This window comes from Anabrus simplex, chromosome 1, assembly GCF_040414725.1.
Source record: "Anabrus simplex isolate iqAnaSimp1 chromosome 1, ASM4041472v1, whole genome shotgun sequence".
Lineage (NCBI taxonomy): Eukaryota > Metazoa > Arthropoda > Insecta > Orthoptera > Tettigoniidae > Anabrus > Anabrus simplex.
The window spans coordinates 1,050,252,926-1,050,278,129 of record NC_090265.1 but is presented as its reverse complement, the minus strand read 5'-3'; the positions used below and the strand labels follow the sequence as shown (position 1 = coordinate 1,050,278,129).

Sequence of the window (25,204 nt, the reverse complement as noted above, 5' to 3'; positions counted from 1 at the left end):
GTAATACGATTATCATGGAGTGTTGGTAAGGTACCTTCAGATTGGACAAAAGCAGTAATTGCACCTAACTATAAGTAAGGGAACAGGAAGGATTGCAACAACTATTGAGGTATCTCATTGATTAGTATACCAGGCAAAGTATTCACTGGCATCTTGGGAGGGAGGGTGCGATCAGTGGTTGAGAGGAAGTTGGATGAAAACCAGTGTGGTTTTAGACCACAGAGGGGCTATCAGGATCAGATTTTCAGTATGCGCCAGGTAATTGAAAACTGCTACAAGAGGAATAGACAATTGTGTTTATGTTTTGTAGATCTAGAGAAAGCATGTGACAGGGTACTGAGGGAAGTATGTTCGCCATACTGGGGGACTCTGGAATTAATGGTAGATTATTAAAATCAATCAAAGGCATTTATGTTGACAATTGGCCTGCAGTGAGAATCGATGGTAGAATGGTTCAGGGTACTTACAGGGGTTAGACAAGGCTGTAATCTTTCACCTTAATGTTTGTAGTTTACATGAATCATATGCTGAAATGTATAAAGTGGCGGGCAAGGATTCAGTTAGGTGGAAATGTAGTAAGCAGTCTGGCCTATGCTGACGACTTGGTCTTAATGGCAGATTGTGACGAAAGCCTGCAGTCTAATATCTTGGAACTTGAAAATAGATTCAATGAGTATGGTTTGAAAATTAGCCTTTCGAACTTTGGAACTTAGAAAAATTATGTTTTGGAAATTTTTTTTGTATCTAACTTGTGTAGCAGCATGTACCTACACGTGCCATTTTAGAAGCATATTTCATGTTGCATAAAAGACTTTTCTGGATCAGCAAGAAAGAAGAGACTTCTGATTGGTAAAAATAGGATCAAATGTAATTGGTGATTGTGAAAGTCAGTGATAAAGTCTGTTTCCTGATTGGTTCTTTAGTGGCTGAACCATTTCCTGTTTCTCGATCTTACCCGCTCCTTCGTGGGTGCAAAGTTGTCTCTGCGTCTTTGATTTGTGACCATCCTAGAGAGCGGACTCGGTCATGCATCAGTCCCATCATGGGATACCTCTCTCGGGGTAAGCACTATTTCTTCTTTTATTTCAGACATTAACTTCATTTAAATGTAATTATTTCTTTTTTTTGAGCAGGAGTTTATCCTCGAGATTCACATTCATCACTAAAATTGTCGAAATAACTTAGCTTTTGAATTAAGCTCATGTAACTTACATTTTGTTTTGGAGGCAATTCCCTTTACCTTTTTAACCTTGTAATTAACATGTATTTTAGCCTTTTCCTTAGGTTGCCTCCCATAGTTCTGCATCTCTTAACTCATGCATCTAAAATCTATGTTCTTTACTGGAAGCATTTTAGGTACTAATGCAAGTTTTCTGTGCCTCTGTGTTAAGATTGTATTTCTTTCTTTTTTCCTCATTTGTGCAGATTAGGACTAGCCCTCATTTAAATCATCATGTATAATTGGTGTTTAAAATTTTTCTTTATACATTGTGCATATCTGCAGGTGTAATTAACGCTTACATATATTATAACAAAATCTTTGAGTTTTGTTTGTCTTTTCATTACTTGTTTTGTTTACTTTAAATATATTAAAATGAAGAGTAATTACCCTCTATACTTTTTTCCTTCATAATGGACACGTTCCATTTACCTCATAGGGTCCATGCCACTTTCCACATCCATTTTGTAGTTGTCATGTTTCCCAACCTGTTGTTTATGTTTTATAGTACTCCATTTCTGTTGAACCTTGAGTTGGTTTTACTGTTTTTACTGTGGTCATAAATTCATTAAATTTATTATTATTATTATTATTATTATTATTATTATTATTATTATTATTATTATTTTATGTTAATGGTGTAACCAGCCATTTTATGGTTACAGAATTGAATGTTAAGTTGGTGACACAAAGCTGGAACAGGTAGATAATTTCAAGTATTTAGGTTGTGTGTTCTCCAGGATGGTAATACGGTAAGTGAGATTGAATCAAGGTGTAGTAAAGCTAATGCAGTGAGCTCGCAGTTGCGATGAACAATGTTCTGTAAGAAGGAAGTCAGCTCCTGGATGAAACTATCTTTTTATCGGTCTGTTTTCAGACTAACTTTGCTTAATGGGATCGAAAGCTGGGTGCACTCAGGATATCTTATTCATAAATTAGAAGTAACAGACATGAATGAAGCGAGAATGATTGCTGGTACAAACAGGTGGGAACAAAGGCAGGAGGGTACTCGGAATGAGGAGATAAAAAATAAGTTAGGAATTAACTCGATGGATGAAGCTGTACGCATAAACCGGCTTCGATGGTGGGGCCATGTGAGGTGAAAGGAGGAGTATAGGTTAACTTGGAGAATAATCGACTCTGTAATGGCGGGTAAGAGAGGTAGAGGGACACCAAGATGACGATGGTTAGACTCAGTTTCTAACTATTTAAGGGAAAGAGGTTTAAAACTAAATGAGGCCACAGCACTAGTTGTAAATAGAGGATTGTGGCGACATTTAGTAAATTCCCAGAGGCTTGCAGACTGAACGCTGAAAGGCATAACAGTCTATAATGATAATGTATGTATGTATGTATGTATGTATGGAAGGGAATGTATACGTACTTTAAGGCAGAAACAGGTTCCAAGAAGGACATTCCAGTAATCATTGATGAACAAGGGGAGTGTATATGCGAAGATCTTCAAACGGCAGAAATTTTCAGTCAGCAGTATGTAAAGATTGTTGGTTACAAGGATAATTTCCAGATAGAAGAGGTAAAAAAAATTGTGTAGCTATTTCTAGCCGAGTGCAGCCCTTGTAAGGCAGACCCTCCAATGAGGGTGGGAGATATCTACCACGTGTAGGTAACTGCATGTTATTATGGTGGAGGATAGTGTTATGTGTGGTGTGTGAGTTGCAGGGATGTTGGAGACAGCACAAACACCCAGCCCCTGAGCCACTGGAATTAACCAATGGAGGTTAAAAATCTCTGACCCGGCCGGGAATCAGACCGGGGACCCTCTGGACCAAAGGCCAGCATGCTAACCATTTATCCATGGAGCTAGACAGATAGAAGAGGTGACTTATACTAAAGAAGTGTTAAAATTTACCTATGATAACAATGACATTTACAATAACATACAAAATTTGAAAAATAGAAAAGCAGCTGGAATGGATAAGATTTCAAGGGATTACTAAAGGCAATGGATTGGGATATAGTACCATATCTGAAGAACTTATTTGATTATTGTTTGCATGACGGAGCTATACCAAATGAATGGAGAGTTGCTATAGGTGCCCCTGTGTATAAAGGAATGGGTGATAGACATAAAGCTAAAAATTACAGGCCAGTAAGTTTGACATGCGTTTCATGTAAACTTTGGGAAAGCATTCTTCCTGATTATATTAGACATGTTTGCAAAATTAATAACTAGTTTGATACAAGGCAGTTCTGGTTTAGGAAAGGTTATTCCACTGAAGCTCAACTTGTAGGATTCCAGCAAGATATAGCAGATATCTTGGATTCAGGAGGTCAAATTGACTGTACTGCGATTGACCTATCTAAGACATTTGATAGGGAAGATCATGGGAGACTACTGGCAAAAATTAGTGCATTCGGACTAGACAAAAGAGTGACTGAATGGGTGGCTATATTTCTAGAAAACAGATCTCATAGAATTAGAGTAGGTGAACCTTTATCTGACCCTTTAATAATTAAGAGGGGAATTCCTCAAGGCAGTATTATTGGAGCTTTATGTTTTCTTATACATATAAATTATATGAGTAAAGAAGTGAAATCAGAGATAAGGCTTTTCAAGGATGATGTTATTCTGTATAGAGTAATAAATAAATTACAAAATTGTGAGAAACTGCAAAATGACCTTGATAATTTTGTGAGACGACAGTAGGCAATGGTATGATGATAAACGGGGTTAAAAGCCAGGTTGTGAATTTCACAAATAAGAAAAGTCCTCTCATTTTTAATTACTGTGTTGATGGGGTGAAAATGTTCCTTTTGGGGATCATTATAAGTACCCAGGTGTTAATATAAGGAAAGATCTTGATTGGGGTACTCACATAAATGGGATTGTAAATAAAGGGTACAGATCTCTGCACATGGTTATAAAGGTATTTAGGGGATGTAGTAAGCATGTAAAAGAGAGGGCATGTAAGTCTCTCGTAAGACCTTAAATAGAGTATGGTTCCAGTGTATGGGACCCTTACCAGTATTACTTCATTCAAGAACTGGAAAATATCCAAAGGATAGCAGCTTGATTTGTTCTAAGTGATTTCCAACAAAAGAGTAGGCTAGTGTTACAAAAATGTTGCGAAGTTTGGACTGGAAAGACTTAGGGAGGGAGACAAGCTGTTCGACTATGTGGTATTTTATCTTAATGCTTATGACTTGTAAGTGGTATTTTCTGAGCTGTCAGTGGAGAGATGGTGTGGTATGACATTAGTAGATGAATGAGTTTGAGTGGTGTCTTTAAAAGTAGGAAAGATCACATTATGAAAGATGGAATTCAAGAGAAAAAATTGTGGCAAATATTCATTTATAGGAAGGGGAGTTAGGGATTGGAATAAATTACCAAGGGAGATGTTTGATAAATTTTCAATTTCTTTGCAATCATTTAAGGAAAGGCTAGGAAAATAACAGATAGGGAATCTACAACCTGGGAGACTGTTCTAAATGGAGATCAGGATTGATTGATTGATTGATTGATTGATTGATTGATTGATTGATTGATTGATTGATTGATTGATTGATTGATTGATTGAACTTAATTATCTACCCAAAATATATTCTTAGATTCTGGTATTAATGCAAGCATGGCATTTTGCTTCTTGATAAGAGAGGAGAGTGACCTAAATATGGAGTTTCATAATGATCAAATGCTCGTGTAAATTTGACCCAATGCATGCCCATACACTATAAAACAGGTAGTTCATCCTGATGAGATAATAGAAGGCAAGATCTTGGGGATGAAAAGTTAAGGGAGACCAAAATAAATAATAGTGAATAAAATAATACATGTACCAGGTTACAGGTATTATCAAGAAGTGAAGCAAAAGAAAAACAGAAAGAATATGAATAGAATATGAAGAAGAAAGTAAAACTATGCTATTCCGTGTATTTCAGGAGAAAAAGAAGCAATCACCACTGATCTACATTTAGGGCAGTTACCTCGGTGGCAGATTCCCTATCTGTTGTTTACCTAGTATTTTATCAAATAATTGCAAAGAATTTGGAAATTTATTGAGCAACTCTCCCTTGGTAAGTTATTTCACTCCCTAACTCCTCCTTCTATAAATGAATATTTGCCCCAATTAGTCCCCTTGATTTCCAACTTTATCTTCATATTGTAATATTTGCTACTTTTAAAAACACCACTCAAACTTACTCATCTACTAATGTCATTACACGCCATCTCCACACTGTAAGCCCGGAACATACCACTTATAATAAAGATGTTGATTCTCATAGGGAACCTGAAATATTTGTTCCGAATGTGTAAGTTTATAATACCAATATAGTTGGTCCGTTATTGGATATTATGAATTTCCCAACTAACTCATGCCTGGGAGCCAGCGTTTCACCCCAATGTGCTAAGTTGGGCTCGGGTTCCCTATGGGAATCAACATCTTTATCATATGCTGGCCAGGCAGGCATCAATTTTTGAAAATGAGACAAGTTTCTCATAGTGCAATGGCACTGCCGGTGGCTCCAAGTAGCCCACACAGTGGCCTCCACGGTATGCACTACCCATGCGTCTTGGTAGGTGTCCTATTTACCAACTGATGAGCTCAACTTAGCAAACTGGGGAGAAGCGCTGGTGACCAGGAATGAGTTAGCTGGAAAATTTATAATGTCCAATAACGGACCAACTATATTGGTATTATAACATACCACTTAGTCGAGCAGCTTGTCTCCTTCCTCCCAAGTCTTCCTAACTCAAACTTTGCAACATTTTTGTAAAGGCTACTCTTTCGTCGGAAATCACCCAGAACAAATCAAGCTGCTTTTCTTTGAATTTTTTCTAGTTCTCGAATCAAGTATTCCTGGTAAGGTTCACAGACAATGGAACCAAATCTAGTTGGGGTCTTACCAGAGATTTTTACGCCCTTTCCGTTACATCCTTATGATGATGATGATGATGATGATGATGATGATGATGATGATGATATGATTTACAGAGTAAAATATTGCATTGTAATTACTCACAGAGAAGAAAGGTATATTTTATATTTAGATTTAAACAAAAAGAATGTAGAATAAATAAGAGAAGTAACTATGGCCACAGATTCAGCTCTCAACACCTCCATATTGACATTTAAAAGTTTTAAGATCCTAATAAATATGATACTTATCTCTATCTCAAAATGAGCCATTTAAGTGCATCAAGTACACAGTTCCAGCCTTAGAGATATCTGAAAAAGGTGTCTTTAATATTGTTAGCTATGGAATCGATGTGAATCTGGTCTAAGTTACTACTAGTCAGAATCTCAAGTAGCATAAAGTCAACTGTAGAGATCCAAATATGATTTTCCACTCTAGTCATAGTGACATTAAAATTAAATTAAACATATGTGTATTGGTTTTTATATTGCTGCATAATACTATATCATCAATTCTTGGAGCATAAGTCGTAAGGTAATTTTTCATGAGACTGCTATGAAAATTTTACTGTAGTTAAATAATAGTTATTATCTAGCAATGACATATCAACAGATGCTCATTTTATTCAAGCTTAGTTAAAATCAGCACAGTGAAACCTTGTTTATCCAGATCAAATGGAACTGGGTCCAACGCGAATGCCTGATAATCTGAAAAAAAATTTAATGACAAAAATAACACAGTTAATGTATATTTTTTTGCCTGTGCTACACATTTTACAACACTATTCACAGCACAAAGTAAAAAAGTACTTAAATTTATCAAAAAATGGAAATAAAGTACATACAGTATATCTAACTGAAGTTTAATTTGTACTGTATATCACTTCAATTAGTAAAGCAGTGGGAAGGAGGTGCTCTTGCCTATGCCAAAGGAACATCCCCACTAACAAAAGCCTATCGAGTCCAAAATAAACATCTAGGAGAATTAAAAATGATAGAACTGCATACAAAACCAGTGCTCAACTCAAGGGTACTCAAGCATTTTTATTCAGCTGAGAATGAATTTGAAGCAGCACATTTCAGTACTATTGCTAAGACATAGCATATAATTAATCAGTCACACAATCTCAGATTCACCGGGTGAGTTGGCCATGCGGTTAGGAGCACGCAGCTGTGAGCTTGCATCCAGGAGATAGAGGGATCGAAACCCACTGTCAGCAGCCCTGAAGATGGTTTTCCGTGGTTCCCTATTTTCACACAAGGTAAATGCTGGGGCTGTACCTTAATTAAGGCTATAGCCACTTCCTTCCCACTCCTTGGCCTTTCCTATCCCATCATCGCTGTACGACCTATCCATGTTGGTGCAGTGTAAAGCCAACTGTAAAAATAAAAATTAAAAAAACCCCTCATATTTGAAGAGAGCATTTGCTCATGGTTCACCACATGGCTCACAGCATGGTTCACATCATACTATAGGAGGTAACATGAAACTTCCAGTCCTGAAACTTTCACATTTTGGTGGATCTGATGACAAATGGCTTACATTTTATGATACATTCTATGATACATTCTATGATACATTCTATGATACATTCAAATCGGTGATACATTCTATGATACATTCAGATCAGTAACACATTCAAATGGTGGTATCTCAGAAATCCAAAAATTCCATTATCAGATCAGAAAGTTAATGGGGGAAGCACCAAGGGGCATCCAGGTTCTATAAATTTCAGCAGTAAATTATGACATGGTCCAAAAAGCGTTACCAGAAAAAACCATTAGTGGTTCATAACCTTATAAAGGGAACTGTTGAGTACCGCAAGCTTGCCAACAGTGTTTTATATCATGACATGGTTTATTGACTTCAATTCAGGTTCACTTGTATGCACTAGAAGCTTTGCAGCAGCCACTTGAGGACTGGAATAGCCTCTTAATTCTTTTAATTATGAACAATTTTGATTCTAGAGCAAAGAGTGATTGGGAGAAGGAGCAAGTCAAGGGCAATAAGCCCCCAGCTATATCTGAACTAATGGCTTTAAGGAAATACAATGCCAACTACTTGAAAAGGTCAAGGAAAAACAAGCGACGGAATTAATTAATCAAATTAGAGACCAAAATACTGGGTATTGCAAACAGATCCGGAACACTACACTATCATAAATATCAGCAGAACTGCAACCTGTCCCTTGTGCAGTAAGTACCATGCACTATTTATATGCAAATCTTTCTTAGATTTGCCAGTTTTGTCAAGAATTAATGAAGTAAAACAACTTCAGAGATTTTTAAACTGTCTCCACACAGGTCACATCCATTAATTGTCAGTCACAAAACAGTTGGAAGTGTCATAAACAACACAACACACTAATTTGGAAAGGGTTTCTGGCAACAAAGATGAAGGTAAAACAGAAAATTCCACACACTTGCATCAATGCAGGATTCTGTTCATTCAACAATAACTAATCATGTTGGAACTTCAAACATATTACCAACAGCAGTAGCTCAGATTCTTGGCAACAATAGAAAACCTCTCAACTGCATAGCATTACTAGATTAAAGTTCACAATCAAATTTTTTCATCAACAGATTGGTACTGACAAAATCTACGTCCAACAAAGGACAATTTTAGTGTATTGGAGATAAATCAATCAGAATCTATTATTGACATGATACTGTATAGGCATTTGGGCTTATGTCGTGTCAAGAAAATAAGGTGAAATTCTTTACGTTTTGCAGAGAACTGTGCTCTGCGTCATCAGAAGAAAACCTCGACTGTCCACGAGAAAGGCTTCTTAAACAATGACTTTTTGAAATTCAGATGTTTTAATAGAGTGGAAATGGTACATTCAAACATCACCACATAGCTCCCTGGGCATGGCACAGCGCTAGCATTCGAAGCGGAACCTGACCGAACCATCAGAATCAGTCAACGAGGGTCACATAACATGTGTACATAACATATGACATTGACAGATGTATGACATTGACACAAGCCTGGAATGAAACATCTGACGATGAGGAAGGTATGAATTTGAAAAACACCGAGGCGAAATAACAGTATTGAAGGGACAGGGAAGGGAACTACCTATGTAAATCCTTAATGGCTGGCAACCAGGTATTACTTAATTGATAGCCAGTGTCCCTGTTGAAATTGTTAGGATTTCTACGTATTTCCACAGCTTCCCGTATAATCCTGGACCTGTAGTGTCTACTGTGGGTAAGAGCTCGAGCATCTTGGGACATGACATCATGTCCCGATGATATAGTCCTCTCCGTGTAAGGACGTACACTAAGGGTGCAACCTTACCCTTTCTCCCCTGTAATATTAAGGTATTGGTTTATAGTGACTTTTCTTGCTGTTGGGTCTTTTTCAGTGTCGGTAACCATACAGTTTAGGGACCCTACTTGCCGATACGACGTCTTACTGTTACCGTTAATCTGGCACGTTGGCAACGTTCAGTCACTGTTCTAGCGTGAATTGTGTGTTGCCACCGCATTGCCTCTAAAGTCACTAGCGATACATTTGCGAGAATATTTAAAGCATATTTTCTTTTTCTGTGGGATTGTAAATCTATTTGGCTAATACCAGGTAAGTAGAATTGTGGCATGTTCGGATAATGCATTTAATAACATAGTTTGTGTGAAATGATGAGCACATCATTTTATTAATTACGTTCCTATTTCGTCCCATACTTATACGAACAGAATTCGATTGGGATGTCTAAGAAGGAAGAAAAATCTGCAAAAACTCCTCCGAAAAGGAAACCAAGGTTACGTCCTTTACAAGCTTCAGGTCAAGAAATGCTTGTACATTGCTACGAGCAATTGAAACAGGAAGACGACGAAGAAGGTATCAGTCGTAGTGATACGAAGCTAATGGCAAGAGTTTCATTATTAACTGGGGTAAGTGTTCGTTTTTATCTTGTTTCTATGATAAGTTTCTGGCATAATGACAATCAGTTGAAAAGGAGCAGTATTTCATTCTGAACCTAACCTAACCTAACCTGATCATGTAGGCCTAGGCCTATACCGGTACCATGTCTTGTGTCGACTTCGATACGGTTCGTAGACTTAACCTTTGTGTATTCATGTTGACTTATGGTATATGTGTATGTAATATATTTCTGTGTGTGTATTCTTACAGTGTAGTTTCGGTTTAGTCCGAAAAGTAATAGGAAATTTCAAGAAGGGAGTTGAATTTTCTACACCAGGTAAACGCCGAAAGCGTGAACATCCAGTGACCGGCATAGACAGTTTTTCTAAGGAAGCGATAGCAAGGTTTATTTATGATAAATTACATAAAGGTAAGGTGACTTCATAAGGAATCTATTGCAACATTATTTATAGAAATTGGCACGCAGGTGAGATAAGCTCCCAGAAATGTTTTGTGCATGTATTGTCATACAGCTCTTTTGAGTCCCTTGTAACTCTCTTTTTTCTTCCCACAGGAGAAGTCGTAACTGTAAGAAAGGTTTTCGACCACATGAAAGCAAATTATGACACTTATTTGTACAAGGGCTCCGAAACATCATTAAGAAGAATTTTGAAGGCCATTGGGTTTGTGTGGAGTAAAGGTGATCCCTATGCGTATGTTAGAGAAAATGAAGACATTTGTTTTAAGAGATCTTGTTTTCTGAGGGAATACATGCGTAATAAGGACAGTGAGAAACCAAAACCTGTTGTTTTCTTGGATGAGACTTGGATTTTTATGAATGGTGAATATATATGTTATATATTACATTTTATATTTAAAAAATCTTGGAATAATTTATCTTCATCAGGTGTCTTTGGTTTCAATTGTGCATTTGTCTTTCAGGGTCACCCACATACTCCTGGAATAAACCACACAAATCTGGACATGATGTTCAAGGAGTAATTCGTCGACCTGTGTCTGAGGGAGGAAGACTGGTTATTGTTCATGCTGGAACGAAGGATGGCTTTGTACCTGGTATGTTCTTAATTTATTTTACTTCATTTTATTGTAGTGAGGTGATCTCTCTTTACATAGTTATGAGGGTATTTAGGGTTTGTAGTACGGATGCAGGGGGGGGCACATAAGTCTCTGATAAGACCCCAACTTAAGTACAGTTCCTGTGTATGAGACCCTCACTGGGATTACTTGGTTTGAGAATTGGAAAAGTTCAAAAGACAGAAGCATGATTTGTTGTGGGTGATTTCTGACAAAAGAGTAGCGTTACAAAAATTTTGTCGGGTTTGGGCTGGGAAGACTTGGGTGAAAGGAGACAAGTTGCTGGACTAAGTGGTATATTCCGAGCTGTCGGTGGATAGGTGGTGTGGAATGACATTGGTAGACGAATACGTTTCAGTGGTATTTTAAAAGTAGGTAAGATCACAGTACAGTGCTAAAGTTGATGAAAAGTGGGGCAAATATTTGTTTTTTTTTTAAGAAGGGAGTTAGGGATTGGAATAATTTACCAAGGGAGATGTTCAATAAATTTCCAAATTCTTTGCAATTATTGAAGAAAATACTAGGCCTATCCCTGAAACTACATCTTCTGTCCTAAGTGCAGATCAGTGGTGACTGATTGATTGAAATTGACTGGCACTAGGTCGGAAGTGGCATTATAACTTACCGCTCATTGAGCTCTGTACGTGGTTTTTGATTTTGACTTCTCCACTGTTATTAAAAAGACTTGCAGGTATTCACTTTAGGCCAATGATTAACCTTAGAGAGGTATTTCAATCAAAACTTACTCAGTGTATTTTCATATAATATTACTGGATATTTGTATCAGTAAATTACTTGTATTGTAGGCCTATTTATTATGTTTATTCTGCATTCGACAATCTCCACCTGAATCAGTGCTTGATACCTGACTGTTGAACACCTTCCAAGCTTCTTATTTCTTACTGCCTGATATAGGTTCAGTGTTCGCAGCAATTACATTTGTTCTAAGGTATTGAAATGGGTGTTTATACTTATATCTTTTATGCAAGTGATCGTGGACTTCTAATCCAGATATAGGCCTACTAATGGAGATACATTCATGAGAGATGTTACGATAAAGTAGTGTAAGTAGTAATTAATTGACTTCATCATCAGGTGACTTTGCTACACAGTAGTTGGTTTTACTTAAAATCAGACAGCTTTTTGTATCATTCAACAGAAATCACATTTTTTATTAATAGGCCTATACTTTTTTTAGAACAAATAACTTCATACTAAAACTTAAAATTCTTACAGGTGCTGATTTGATATTTGCTACAAACTTGAAGAGAAATCAGGATTACCATGGTGCTATGAACAGCGAGAAATTTCAGATGTGGGTGAAGACGCAATTAATCGTAGGATTAAGAAATATAGGACCCTGTGTTATTGTAATGGATAATGCACCATATCACTGTAAGCTTGTTGAGCATCAACCAACAACGAAATGGAGGAAGGATCAATTAGTGGTAATTATACTTAATTGAATATTTCCTTCTACTGAATGATGTTTAATGATGTTACAGAAATTAATTTTTATTTTTCCTTTAATTTACAGTCATGGTTAAGGCAGAATGGAGTTTCTCCACCAGAAAATGCCACAAAAGATGAGCTGCAAAAGTTGTGTAATATGAATCGAAGTCACTTAAAGAGGTACAGAAGCACGTAAACATAAGTTTAGATAATGTTGTTTACACTCGTGTATTTGACTTTCATGTATGCATAACAATATTTCTCTGTTTCTTTAAAACCAGGTACATTGTTGACGAGATGCTGCACAGTGAAGGCCATACTGTCTTACGACTTCCTCCATACCACTCATTTTTCAATGCCATCGAATTTGTATGGTCTGTGGCAAAACAGTATTATAACAAAACAGTGGCTTCAAGACCTGGTCACGGATTGGACAGAGCTACAGCTGTGTGGAAAGAATCTCTTGATCAGGTAGGCCAAGTGGAAATGTTATTTATTGGATATATGCAAGTGGAGTTTATAATATATTTGTCAGGTTGTGATACTTCAATATATCTTATAGGTGACAGCAGAGATGTGGAGAAATGAAGTAAAACACACTGAGAAGAAGATTGTCGAGTTCTACAATAATGAGGTGAGAGGTCTTCCTGAAGTGGAGGAACTAGTCATTCATCATGGAAGCAGTGAATCGGAGGAGGAAGATGAAGAAGATGAAGAAGAAGAAGAAGAAGAAAGAAGAGAAGCCGAGGAGTTAGCTGTACCATTGTAAGAGCCATTCCATGAGATTAAGAATGTTATAACTTTGCTGGGAAATAATACATTTCTGATTGCCCCGTCCTTTCTGATATAACGAAGTTACATTTCAAAATTGTGGGAATTGTGTATCTACAAGTTACAGGGCGGTATAGATGTGCAGGTGGGGATCAGTGTCCAATCGGAGTGGAATTATCTAGAACTGCTGTGGCGCAATGTGATGAGGAGCGGGCAAGGGGGGGAGAGAGAGAGGGAGACAGCACTCTGTCACCAATACACGATGTAAACATTGTACGCCTGTTAAAATACTGACATAACTTAAATTTTATACACTATCTAATGGTTTTCCACAGTTCTCTGAAAGTCACAACTCACGTATACTGTATATATATAGAGAGAATTACATATAAAAATACCTGTGTACACAATAAGTAGCCCACATATTAAATATAAATCAATTTGCTTTACGTCGCACCAACACAGATAGGTCTTATGGCGACAAAGAGGATAGAAGAGATAGGAAAGGGCTAGAAGTGGGAAGGAAGCGGCCGTGGTCTTAATTAAGGTACAGCACAAGCATGTGTCTGGTGTGAAAATGGGAAACCACCGAAAACCATTTTAACGGCTGCCGACGGTAGGATTTGAACCCACCATTCCCCGAATGCAAGCTCATAGCTACGCGACCCTAAACGCACGGCCAGCTAACTCGGTCATCTTTGAAAATGTCTTTTTCTATCAGCAGAGGCTTTTTTAAAATCGTCATATTTTGTATAGGCTACAGGAGATGTACAGTAGCCCACTGGTTTTCTGATTAAACATCATTTATTTAATCTATTGCATCAGTCTACTTACATACTCACTGTCCACGTACATCGGTAACCTCGTGATTCGATTATTGAAGTATTGTGCAATGATGCGACATACAAACTAAGAGAATACCGAGTGGTTCTTCCAAATATAAAACAGACAATTTCGAGTGGTCATGAGCATGACTCATAGTCATAGGGTAGGCTAAATAATAATGTTATTGGCTTTATGTCCCACTATCAACTTTTAGGTTTTTTTTGAGACGTCGAGGTGCTGGAATTTAGTCCTGCAGGAGCTCTTTTATGTGTCAGTAAATCTACTGACATGAGGCTGAGCACCTTCAAATACCACCGCACTGAGCTCGGCCCTGCCAAGTTGGGTTCAGAAGGCCAGCGCCTCGACCGTTTGAGCCACTCAGCCAGGTGTGGAGGCTAGAGAGCTGAGTTTAAGTAATTGTCGAACATCAACTAGTTATAAAGATACTGATTGATTAAACTAATACAGTAATTAGAATAACCTAATTGACTACCTACTTACAACCTAGGTACTTTGGAATTGTGTTCTATCTTTTTAACACTGCAAATAAATCCATGTATTGTTTAAAACTCCCTGTAAGAAGAGGACAGTGGATGCGAATAGGTATTATTTTCAAATGAGCTGAGCTCGAGAGTCCATTATAGCATACGATTTTTTCAGTGTACCATGACTCTGTATGTATTGCTTCAGAGGAAGTTCGGCTCCCCGCCAATGTCCAGTGTACCGATAATGAACCATGTGTGTGTTGTGTCTCACTGATCCATGACTGCGTACGATTCTTTCAGTGTGCCATGATTCACTGTGGCTCACTGCAGCGAAAGCTCGACTCCCCGCCAGTGTCCAGTGTGCCTATAAGGAGCCGTGTGTGTCGTGTGGCTCACTGAGCCGTGATTGTGCATGATTTGTGTGCCATGAGCTTGCCGTTCCTGTGAATCGATTCACTCGGACACTGAATGAATCGATACACTGCTTCGAATCAAGCACTCAGTAGCCTACAATAGTAGAGGTACATAGTACATTACCATTAAGATAGATAGCATTGCAAAGTAATTTGTCTTTACCATAATAACAATAATAATAATAATAATAATAATAATAATAATAATCGTATGGCCTCAGCTACCATGTGCAGACATTTCAAGTTGACGCCATCTGGCTGTCTGCTCGTCAATTTTGACGTTCCGTTATACTCTAGGCCCACTAGATGGCAGACCGAGTAAACCGAAACTCTCTTGGGCGTCTGTGGCTGAGATTTAATGAATTTTGTCGGGTAAACACCAAATGCGTCACCAGAGATCTTTTACATGCCGACATCGTACGACATGAAGTGTCGAATGGACTTTTTTCTGCCCTTCAAAAATCCGACTACCTCTGCCGGGTTTGAACCCGCTATATTGGGATTCGGAGGCCGTCACTCTACCACTGATCCACAGAGGCAGCTGTCTTTACCATGAAATACATCGTCGTCGTACATGACTGAATTACTATCAATATATCTTAGAGAAACTGTAATGTACATGAAACCGAAATTGAGTTAATTTCCACGATACATTCTTCCTATATAAAGGAGACCATGTAGCTTATCCACCTTCATTTCAGCCACATAAATATTCAGCAAAAATTGCAAAATCACATTAAAGGACAAATACAATTTTTTAAGTAGAAATAGTCTGGAACATAGATTAGTGAGGTTGGACATCCTGCGCGTCATCATTCAGGAGTCGCTGTTGAACATACTGTTTGTCCAACCCTTGTCCAACCCTTGTCCCGTTTCCCTACGGGGTCGGGTATGAGGTGAGATGAATTTGTCGTGGCGGTTTTTTATGACCGGATGCCCTTCCTGACGTCAACCTCATCAGAGGAGTTAATGAGAGATGAAATGAATGACGTGATATATGATAGTAGGGAGAGGGTGAAACCCGGTGCCGGCACATAGCCTACTCCTGTCGAATAGCACCAAGGGGTCTGCTCAAGGCTTAACGTCCCCATCCGACGGACGAATCACCATCAATAGCGTCATATGCCCTCACTCCATATGAGCACTGCGGAGAGGTTTGGAATTTAATCCAGGCTTTTGGCACGCAATCTAGTGATTAGAAATTGTATACCACCACCTCCCCTACCCTGCCGGCCAACATTCTGATGGTGAAAATTTTTTTCGACCAACGGGACTCGAACCGGCTAACCTCGGTGTTAGACCGTTTTTAGACTTCAGCGCCTTAACGATCATGGCCACCAGGCGGGCTGCTGTTGAACATACTGTACTTGTCAAAACTAGTAAGTTTCTATTTTACACAATAATAGTGAAATGTTGATGAAGACGACATACACCCAGCCCCCGTGCCAGAGAAATTAACCAACGGTGGTTCAAATTCCCCACCCTGTCGAGAATCAAACCCACACCCTGTGACCAAAGGCCAGCACGCTAACCATTTAGCCATGGGGCCAGACAATAATAGTGAAAAAGCATGTTCACTGCAGCTATTGTTGACAGGATATTTCTTCTCTTTAAAGAACAATGAGTACCACGAATTAATATCCTGTTTTGTTGATTCCTGTAAACTTTGTATGTACGGTTTTGGTTCGCCAGTTCCTAGCGTATCTACTGAATGAAAACTTTGTAGACCAATGGATTCAGTTTTATGTTTATTGCCTTCAGTCGTCACGACAGTTTTTTCAATGACAACAGTCGCTCAATTACAAATCCTGTCAAACCTAACCTAACCCTGCGACAATCAGTGGTTTTCGATGGATCACTACCTAACCGGTCATTATAATTTGTTTTCGGTGGATCACAACCAAACCTGTCCCTATCAGTGGTTTTCGGAAGAATACAGTGGTTTTGTCACAAGTCAATACAGACTCTTGAATCAATGTGTGAAAATGGGAAAGTGTAGAAAACCCTCTTCAGGAATGCCAATCTCTAAGTCCATAGTCTTTTCAGCGTTGTCACACAGCTGAAATTCACTTTAGAAGTAATTGTAAAAAGTCGTATATAGGCTCTACAGATACATAGTACATTACCAATTCCATCTCGATTGCTATGATACGCACACTGCATAGCGGTTTTGCTCTATAGATAAATCATATTATAGTGAAAAAAAATTTGTTTAAAAAAAAAATCTGTCTGGCATGAAGGTCCAGAAGGAAAATACTTTCATTGAATTCTTATTTATGTGCTCACCACCCTAGTAGGTTTAAATAAACCTTATAAATACGTTGTAAGACCCATTCTCGAATATGGATCTGCATGTTGGTTTAATAAATTCCCTAGAGAAAGTTCAAAGAAGAGCGATGCGTTTCGTAACTGGGAATAGAAGGAATACCATTAATTGGGAAAGTCTTGAATCTAGAAGAACTAGAGCTCGCCTGTGTGGTCTTTATAAGAGCTATACGGGAAGGGCTGCTTGGAGTTGTATTAGGAATAGGTTATAACCTCCCTCATTGTATCACTATTTGCAGCGATAGCCAGGAAGCGTTAAAAGCACTATGTGCAGTTAAAACAACATCAAAAATGGTATGGGAATGCCAAAGGATGTTAGATCAGCTGTGTGAATTTAGCTCAGTTACCCTATTACGGGTCCCTGGGCACACAAGTATCAGTGGAAATGAAGAAGCTGACAAACTAGCGAAACAAGGCTCAAAAGGTCCTTTTATAGGACCAGAGCCCTTCCTGGGAGTGTCACTCCGAAGCGTGAAACTGGTAATATCCCAGTGGACAAACCAGTCTCACTTAAGACATTTGGAAGAGGTTAACTATAGCAAGGCAGGCACGTGAACTTATCAAAGGGCCTAGCCAAAGTTATAAAAAGGTCCTGATAAATTTGAATAGGACCAGAATGCGAATGGTAGTTGGACTGTTGACAGGCCACAATACCTTAAAGAGACACCTACACATCATGAAAATCAGTCAGGATCCGATGTGTAGAAGATGCGGTAGGGAGGAGGAGACCTCCGCGCATGTGTTATGTCAGTGTGAGGCTCTTGCAAGCACTAGACATCGATACCTTGGCTCACATTTCGTGAGCCTGGAAGACATCAGGAATGCCAACATCCGGGCACTGGTATCCTTTATAGGAGCACTAGGTCTGGACTAGGCAAACCCGTTTAAGGGACACAAAGGGTCTTCACAGACCTACGTGTGGAGCCCTGCGAAGGCAGGGTTCACCCATTCTTTATCTATCTATCTATCTAACCTCCCTCATACTTATCGAGAAATTATCATAAGCATAAAATTAGGGCCAGAAACCAGCATACGGATGTATTGGAAATAATTAAATTGTGTATGAAACTGTACATGATGCTGGATTTAGAATGACTAGTAGTATTTCTTGTAATATTTTTTTCCATGGAATTCCTTTTTGTACTTGAGTTGTTGTAGTTGTTGGGTAGTATGATTTAACTTTATTATCACTTGTAGTGTTAAGCTAGTAGTAAGTTCAATCTATAGTATTGTAATTTGTAGTGTTAAGTACTGGAAATACTTAAGTTGTGTGTGAATATGTATATAATGACACTGGATTTAGAAAGTTTAATTAGTAGTATTTCTTGCTTGTTGTAATGTTGTTGTTGTTGTAGGGTAATTACGGTTTAACTTCACTTTATTATCACTTATAATGTTAAGCTAGTAGTAAGGTCAACCTATAATATTGTAAGCCAAATTGTTAAGCACTGTAAATACTTAAGTTGTGTGTGAATTTGTATATGATGTTGCTCGATTTAGAATATTAAACTAGCAGTAATTCTTGTTATATTTTCCTTCCATATATCTGCTTCTTGTACTCTTGTTGTTTGTTTGTTTGTTTGTTTCTTTGTTGTAGTTGGGTAATTATGTTAACTTTATTATCACATTACTGTAAGTGACCGTTGCCACCGGGGTATTTCCCATTTGCAATTTATTAATAATAATAATAATAATAATAATGAGTGACAGAGGTTTAACGTAATTTGGAAGGAATGTTTTGCGTATGATAAATGAGTACCAGTTAACTATTGGGGGCAAAGGCGGTCATGCGTTGAGCTAACCACTCCACCCCACCCCACCAAGTGCCAACGTCATGGATAGTGGAAGCCTTCACCTTCCCCCTTTCCAATGGCTTTCATGGTTTGTACGGAGATGACTTTGCTTTTTGCTTTTTAAATATTAGTATTCATGTTTATTATGTTTGTTTATTCATACCCCTGCTTTGTAATTCAGTGACCATGGAATGGCTCTAAATGTTGTAAATTATATTTATATTTACTTGTATTTATTTCCTTTTTCCTTATTGCACACGTTTGTTGTTGTTATTGTTATTACTACTACATATCGCTTAACATGTAAATAAACTAATATTTAATGCAGTAAATAATGCTTATCTCTTCGGATTCATTTCTTCGTTGCGTATTCGTTTTGCTATGACAACATGACTTCTTTATGATATAAATAAATATAAAATAAAAGTATTTCTTCCCAAACATATTTGTTATACGTGCACCAATCAGAGAACCAACTAGGGAAGTACCTCTTACTAAGGTGCATAATGTTTTTGCATACATGTATAATTGAAGAATTGAAGATCCATATACAGGTAAGTGGGTCGCCCATGTGGTAGGCCTATTACGCGTCATAGGAAACTGAGTGAACTGGCTGTGCAGTTTGATCACATTGCTGTTAGCTTGGTTTCAGGAGATGGTGATGTATTCGAACCCCACAGTTGGCAGGTCTGAAGTTTTTTTTTGCCCGTCATTTTCATTTCAGGCTAGTGCTGTGTCTGTACGCTTATTTACATCTTAAATCCTAGCCCTCTTTCCTATCCAATTCTTGCATCACAACCTGTCTTCATGTGATTTAAGCCAATATATATGTAAAAATCTGGTAATGTTGTAAGCTTGAGATACACCAACTTGTAAGCTGAAAATATGTTTAAAATGCCAAATGCCGAAAACCGTAAAAGTTCTTAGTGGGATGTAAAGCTGTTAGCATTATTATTAAAAGGAAGGACATATGTCTTATGTGGTAAGTCCTTGAACTTGCAGAAACCGCAATGAATTATTCAATCTATATTCCCTCCCCCCTTTCTTTAAGAATGCAGTTATAGTAATGCATACATCAGAATCAGAATAAAGGCAGGAAATGTGTAACATTATTTTAAGCGAGTGAAGGAGAGAATGTATGACTAGCTCATGTTGGCGGATTCGAGTTCGGCGGTATTTGAAAGTGCTCAAATACTCCAGCCTCATGTCTAGATCTACTGGTACATAAAGAACTCTTGCGGGACGAAATACTGGCACCTCGGTGTATGTGAAAACGATAGAAGTAGATAGTAGAACTAATATTCAATTCTGCAGTGAGCTTGAAGCTGACCTAATTTCCGTTCACGTAGCTTGGCACATTAGTATTCCTATATGTTTCCTGATAACCGTGAAGATATAACCAGCCTGCAGGCTGAAAATATGCCCAATCTCTCTCCTTAGGCTACGGGTTACCGGTATTGAAGAGAGAAGGAAATGTTCGCGCAAAAGAAAGGGAAGTCATTGGACTTTCGAAAATCACACTGCAAAGACTTTAAACAAATTGCATCGTTTAACACGCCCCTATTTTCAAGAATATGGTTATAGTACGCCTACTGCATATCAAAATAAAGACAGATATATGTAACATTAATTTGAGTGAGAAAGGGTGTTTATTTCCTAAATTTCTCATTGAGCGTGGAAACCGACTTAATTATGAATATCTTGATTTATTTCATCTTAACTTTTATCATTTACTAGGGTAGGGAAACATTTATTATCGGTGTTTACATTGAGGTTAGTTTGTTTGGTTATGTCTGGTGATTTTAATATGTAACCAGGCAGGTTGGCAGCAGTGATCAGCCATTACAAAATAGAGAAAAGAAGAGCATCGGGCGGCGATATTTACTTTCTGGGGTATTTCGTTACGTGGCTATTACTATAGAGCGTGCTCAGCTATTGCCGATTTGTCTGGCTGGTTGAGACGAATGTTACGTTCATGTTCCTTGATACGGGTACCAATGGACCGGCATGTTTGGTCGACGTATTCCTTATGGCAAGTACAGGGAATTTTGTACACCCCAGGATGTAAAAGTGGGGACAATTTGTCCTTGGTTTTACTCAGACTGTGAGCAATTTTAGAGGCAGTGCCAAACACGGTTTTTATATTGTGTTTGCGGAGGACCTTGGCAATTCAATCTGTGGTGTTGTGAATGTAAGGCAAGCAGGCAGTTCCTTTCACTTCTTCCTTCTGTGAGCTTTGCTTAGTCATTTCTCTGCGATGTAGGGCTCTATGAATCTGCAAACCCTTGAACGTGACTTTGAGCGCGTCCATCTCCACCTGGATATTTGATGGCTCACAAATTCGTCTCACCCTCTTGGTGAGTGCCGTGAGAATGCCTTGTTTTTGTGCTGGATGGTGGTGAGAATCTGCGTGAAGGTAGCGATTTTTGTGAGTAGGCTTACAATAGACAGTATGTCCTAAGGAGCCGTCTGGTTTCTTTCTTACTAGAACATCCAAGAAAGGAAGGCATCCATCCGACTCCATCTCCACAGTGAATTTAATTGAAGGATATTGCTGATTTAGGTGGTTTAGAAATAGATGAATTTTCTCAGGACCTTCTGTCCAGACCATAAATGCATCATCAACATACCACAACCATATCATAGGTTTGACAGGCGCCAAAGCAATAGCCTCCTCCTCAAAATGCTCCATAAAGAAATTAGCCACTATGGGTGAAAGTAGACTTCCTATAGCCACTCTGTCCGTCTGTTCATAAAAATTCCCACCCCACACGAAATAGCAGGAAGTCATGCAGTGGTAAAATAGCTTAGTAATGTCCTCAGGAAACAGGTGTTCAATGAGAGACATGACCGAGTCAATCGGCACTTTAGTGAACAAGGACTCCACATCAAAACTCACCAAAAGTGCATTAGGTTGAAGGATTATGGTTGACAGCTTGTGGACAAAATACTGAGAGTCCCTGATGTATGATTCAGTACATCCTATGTGTGGCTGAAGCAGTTTGCTTAGTTAAAGTATGAAGGCTTTCACGGCCGGTGTCAATATAATAAAATTCTTCCGGGCTGTTATGCCGTGGTCCACTCCTCTCGCTTCTCCCAGACGTTTTGACTACTGCTGCGGTAGTCATCTTCTGTGGCGTCGTGTAGATACGCTCTCCTGTATCCCGTTGGCGACTGCAAAAGTTGTTTGGGAAGCAGCTGTATTTATATGTAAGTGTGTGGCCTCCAATTGGTTCGCACTGTGCAAACCGACATCTGATTGACTATCTGAAAGCACGACCTCCGATTGGGTCACGCCGAGCAGCTTGACGTTTGGTTGGCTATATAAGCACGCGACCTCTGATTGGTTCGCGCCGGGCATGGATTCTGACTGGCTCGCTCCGAGAAGTCTGTCGTCTGATTGGATCTCGGAGTGCACGACCTCCGATTGGTTCGTGCCGAGCAATGGAACCTCTGGTTGGTTGACTGTAATGTCCCTGATCTTAGTAAACTTCGGCCGTACGTTATATAAAGGGGTGTACCAGGCCTTGCTGAGTTTCAGTCCTTCCTCCTTTCTATTAAAGTTATCCGGATGTTTATGTATTTCGATTGCTTCCCTGTAGAGACGGGCGTGAAAGTGGGATGTTGTGGCCAGTATGTCAGTATCCTCGTAACGGATCTCATGATTTCCGTCAAGCAGTACGTGCTCCGCTACTGCTGATTTGTCGTATTGCCCCAAGCGACAATTCCTTTTGTGCTCCGTCAGGCGAGTATTGACACTTCTGCCAGTCGTGCCAATATAAACAGCTCCACAGCTGCACGGTATCCTATAGACCCCAGTAGATGTTAAAGGGTCACGTGGATCTTTGGCAGAACGTAACATGTTTCGTAGCTATTGGGTCGGCTGAAAAAAGGTTTTAACTTCGTGACGTTCAAGGAGCCTTCCAATACGATCCGTCACGTCCCGTATATACGGAACAATGAAATTTTTATCTTTAAATGCACAAGCTAACCAAGCTAAACAAAAAGCCTTCTCTTACATGGGCCTTAAGATCAAGATCGCTAAATTAGGAAAAGACATCGACTTCCTGAAACAATGCATATCCTACAATCTTACCCCCAAATTTCTTCAAAGTTGTACCAGAAAAAACATTTTTTCTCCTCACATGTTAAAAACCCAAAGAATAACCAATAAAATTTGGTTAAAAAACGAAATTCGTTTCTTATACAAGAAAAAATCATGTTTAAACAACAGATTATACGAAACACATCTAGAAATTGCTAATCTTCTCCCGAGTGCACAATGGAACCTCTTCCTAACTCAAGTAGACAATAAATTATTTCATGTACTGTCAATCAAACAACAAACCCTAGAGAAAAAAACTCAAAATTCTTAAGAACAACTCTTCTTCACATAAATTGCAGTTTAAGAACCGTAACACACCCTCCAAAACTATTGAACAATTCCATCCTCCCATCGTAAATCTATCTAAAACAACTCTGAGTGATGTTGAGAACTCAATTCTTTCGAAGGGCTTCAAACACAATTGGCCCAATCTCAACACTTTCAATGTAGCCACCAATTTAATTATTAAATCTGAAATAGCCATTAACAAAATGCCAACAGATGAACAAGATGAAATCAGATATGAAGTAAAAAGGAAACTCGAAAAAATCTTCATTAACAATAACAAAAACATTTCTCTTAATAATAATAATAATAATAATAATAATAATAATAATAGCAATGTAATTAAAGATAATAAAATCATTTCAGATCTTAAAAAGAAAATCAATGACAATAATCTCATTATCACCAAATCTGATAAAGGCAACACTACTGTCATAATGGAAAAAACTGACTACTTAGATAAAACCAAAAGCTTTTTCAGTGACCCTTCTTTTTCTATAGTAAAAAAAGACCCAACCACAAAAATCCAATGCCTACTCAAACATACTTTAAAAAACGCTTCCTTTCTCCTCACAGATCAAGAAAAAACTAAATTAAACCCAGGACTACCCACTGCCAAAGCCCTCCCTAAAATTCACAAAACTAACATTCCCATCCGTCCAATAATCAATTACAGACCCAGTCCCCTATACAACGCTTCTAAATTCATCCAAACATTTTTACTAAAAAATTATCGATTTTTATCCAACAAATCTATCAAAAACACTTCTGATCTAATCAACAAATTAAAGAATTTTGAAATCCAACCAAATTTTTCTCTCCATTCTTTTGACATTGTGAACATGTACCCTAGTATTCCAATTTCAAAATTATTCCCCATTATAAACAACAACCTAAACAAATTCAGTAACCTAAGTAAACTTAAAATTCAAGACTTCATGTCTATTTTAAAATTAGTTCTCAACAATAATTATTTTACCTTTGACAACACCATTTATCAACAAGATGGCTTGGCTATGGGCTCACCAGCTTCTGGCATTCTTGCTGAAATTTACCTCGACTTCTTAGAAAACACAAGAATTAATAATAATAATAATAATAATAATTTCTCCAACATCCTCTTTTGGGCGAGATATGTCGATGATACATTAGTAATATTAAATGAGGAATCAACCAACGCAGCCTCTACACTTCTTCATCTCAACAACTTAGACTCTAACATTAAATTCACCCTCGAATCAGAACACAACCAAACTCTTAATTTTCTAGACCTAACTATTACTAGACATCCTTCTTCTTTATCTTACAAAATTTTCAGAAAACCAACCCAAACAGCAACCACAATAAGACAAGATTCTTCGCACCCCCAAGCTCATAAACGTGCTACTTATAACAGCTTAATTTTTCGTGCCTTCAACACCCCTATGTCCAAAAAAGATTTAAATAATGAATTAAACACCATCCGCAACATTGCTAAATTCAGTGGCTTTAACAACTCCTTCATAAACCACATCATCAACAAATTCAAACACCGTCCAAAAACCACTTTATCTAAAGACACAATAAAACCAACTGCTTTTTCCACCTTCACTTTCACTCAGGATGCTTATAAAATAACTAATATTTTTAAAAAACATAACATGAAAATTTCTTTTAGAATTAACAATAGAAATCTTGATATCTTA

The 25,204-nt window shown here is 38.1% G+C and overlaps 3 protein-coding genes across 3 annotated transcripts in view; 1 reads left to right on the top strand and 2 right to left on the bottom strand.

Annotated features, from left to right (window-relative positions):
• The window catches only part of LOC136857944 (uncharacterized), a 61,904-nt gene that overhangs the window by 7,650 nt on the left and 29,050 nt on the right, over positions 1-25,204 (bottom strand). The window lies entirely within an intron of this gene.
• Positions 1-25,204, bottom strand: part of LOC136857945 (uncharacterized) — a 227,703-nt gene that overhangs the window by 182,890 nt on the left and 19,609 nt on the right. The gene's annotated exons all lie outside the window — the stretch shown is intronic.
• LOC137501306 (uncharacterized) lies at positions 9,892-13,442 on the top strand. The gene is made up of 7 exons (XM_068228312.1): positions 9,892-9,999; positions 10,545-10,811; positions 10,913-11,044; positions 12,302-12,513; positions 12,603-12,697; positions 12,799-12,988; positions 13,080-13,442. The coding sequence occupies exons 2-7, from the start codon at positions 10,580-10,582 to the stop codon at positions 13,284-13,286; spliced, it is 1,068 nt and encodes a 355-aa protein (XP_068084413.1). The 5' UTR covers positions 9,892-9,999; positions 10,545-10,579; the 3' UTR covers positions 13,287-13,442.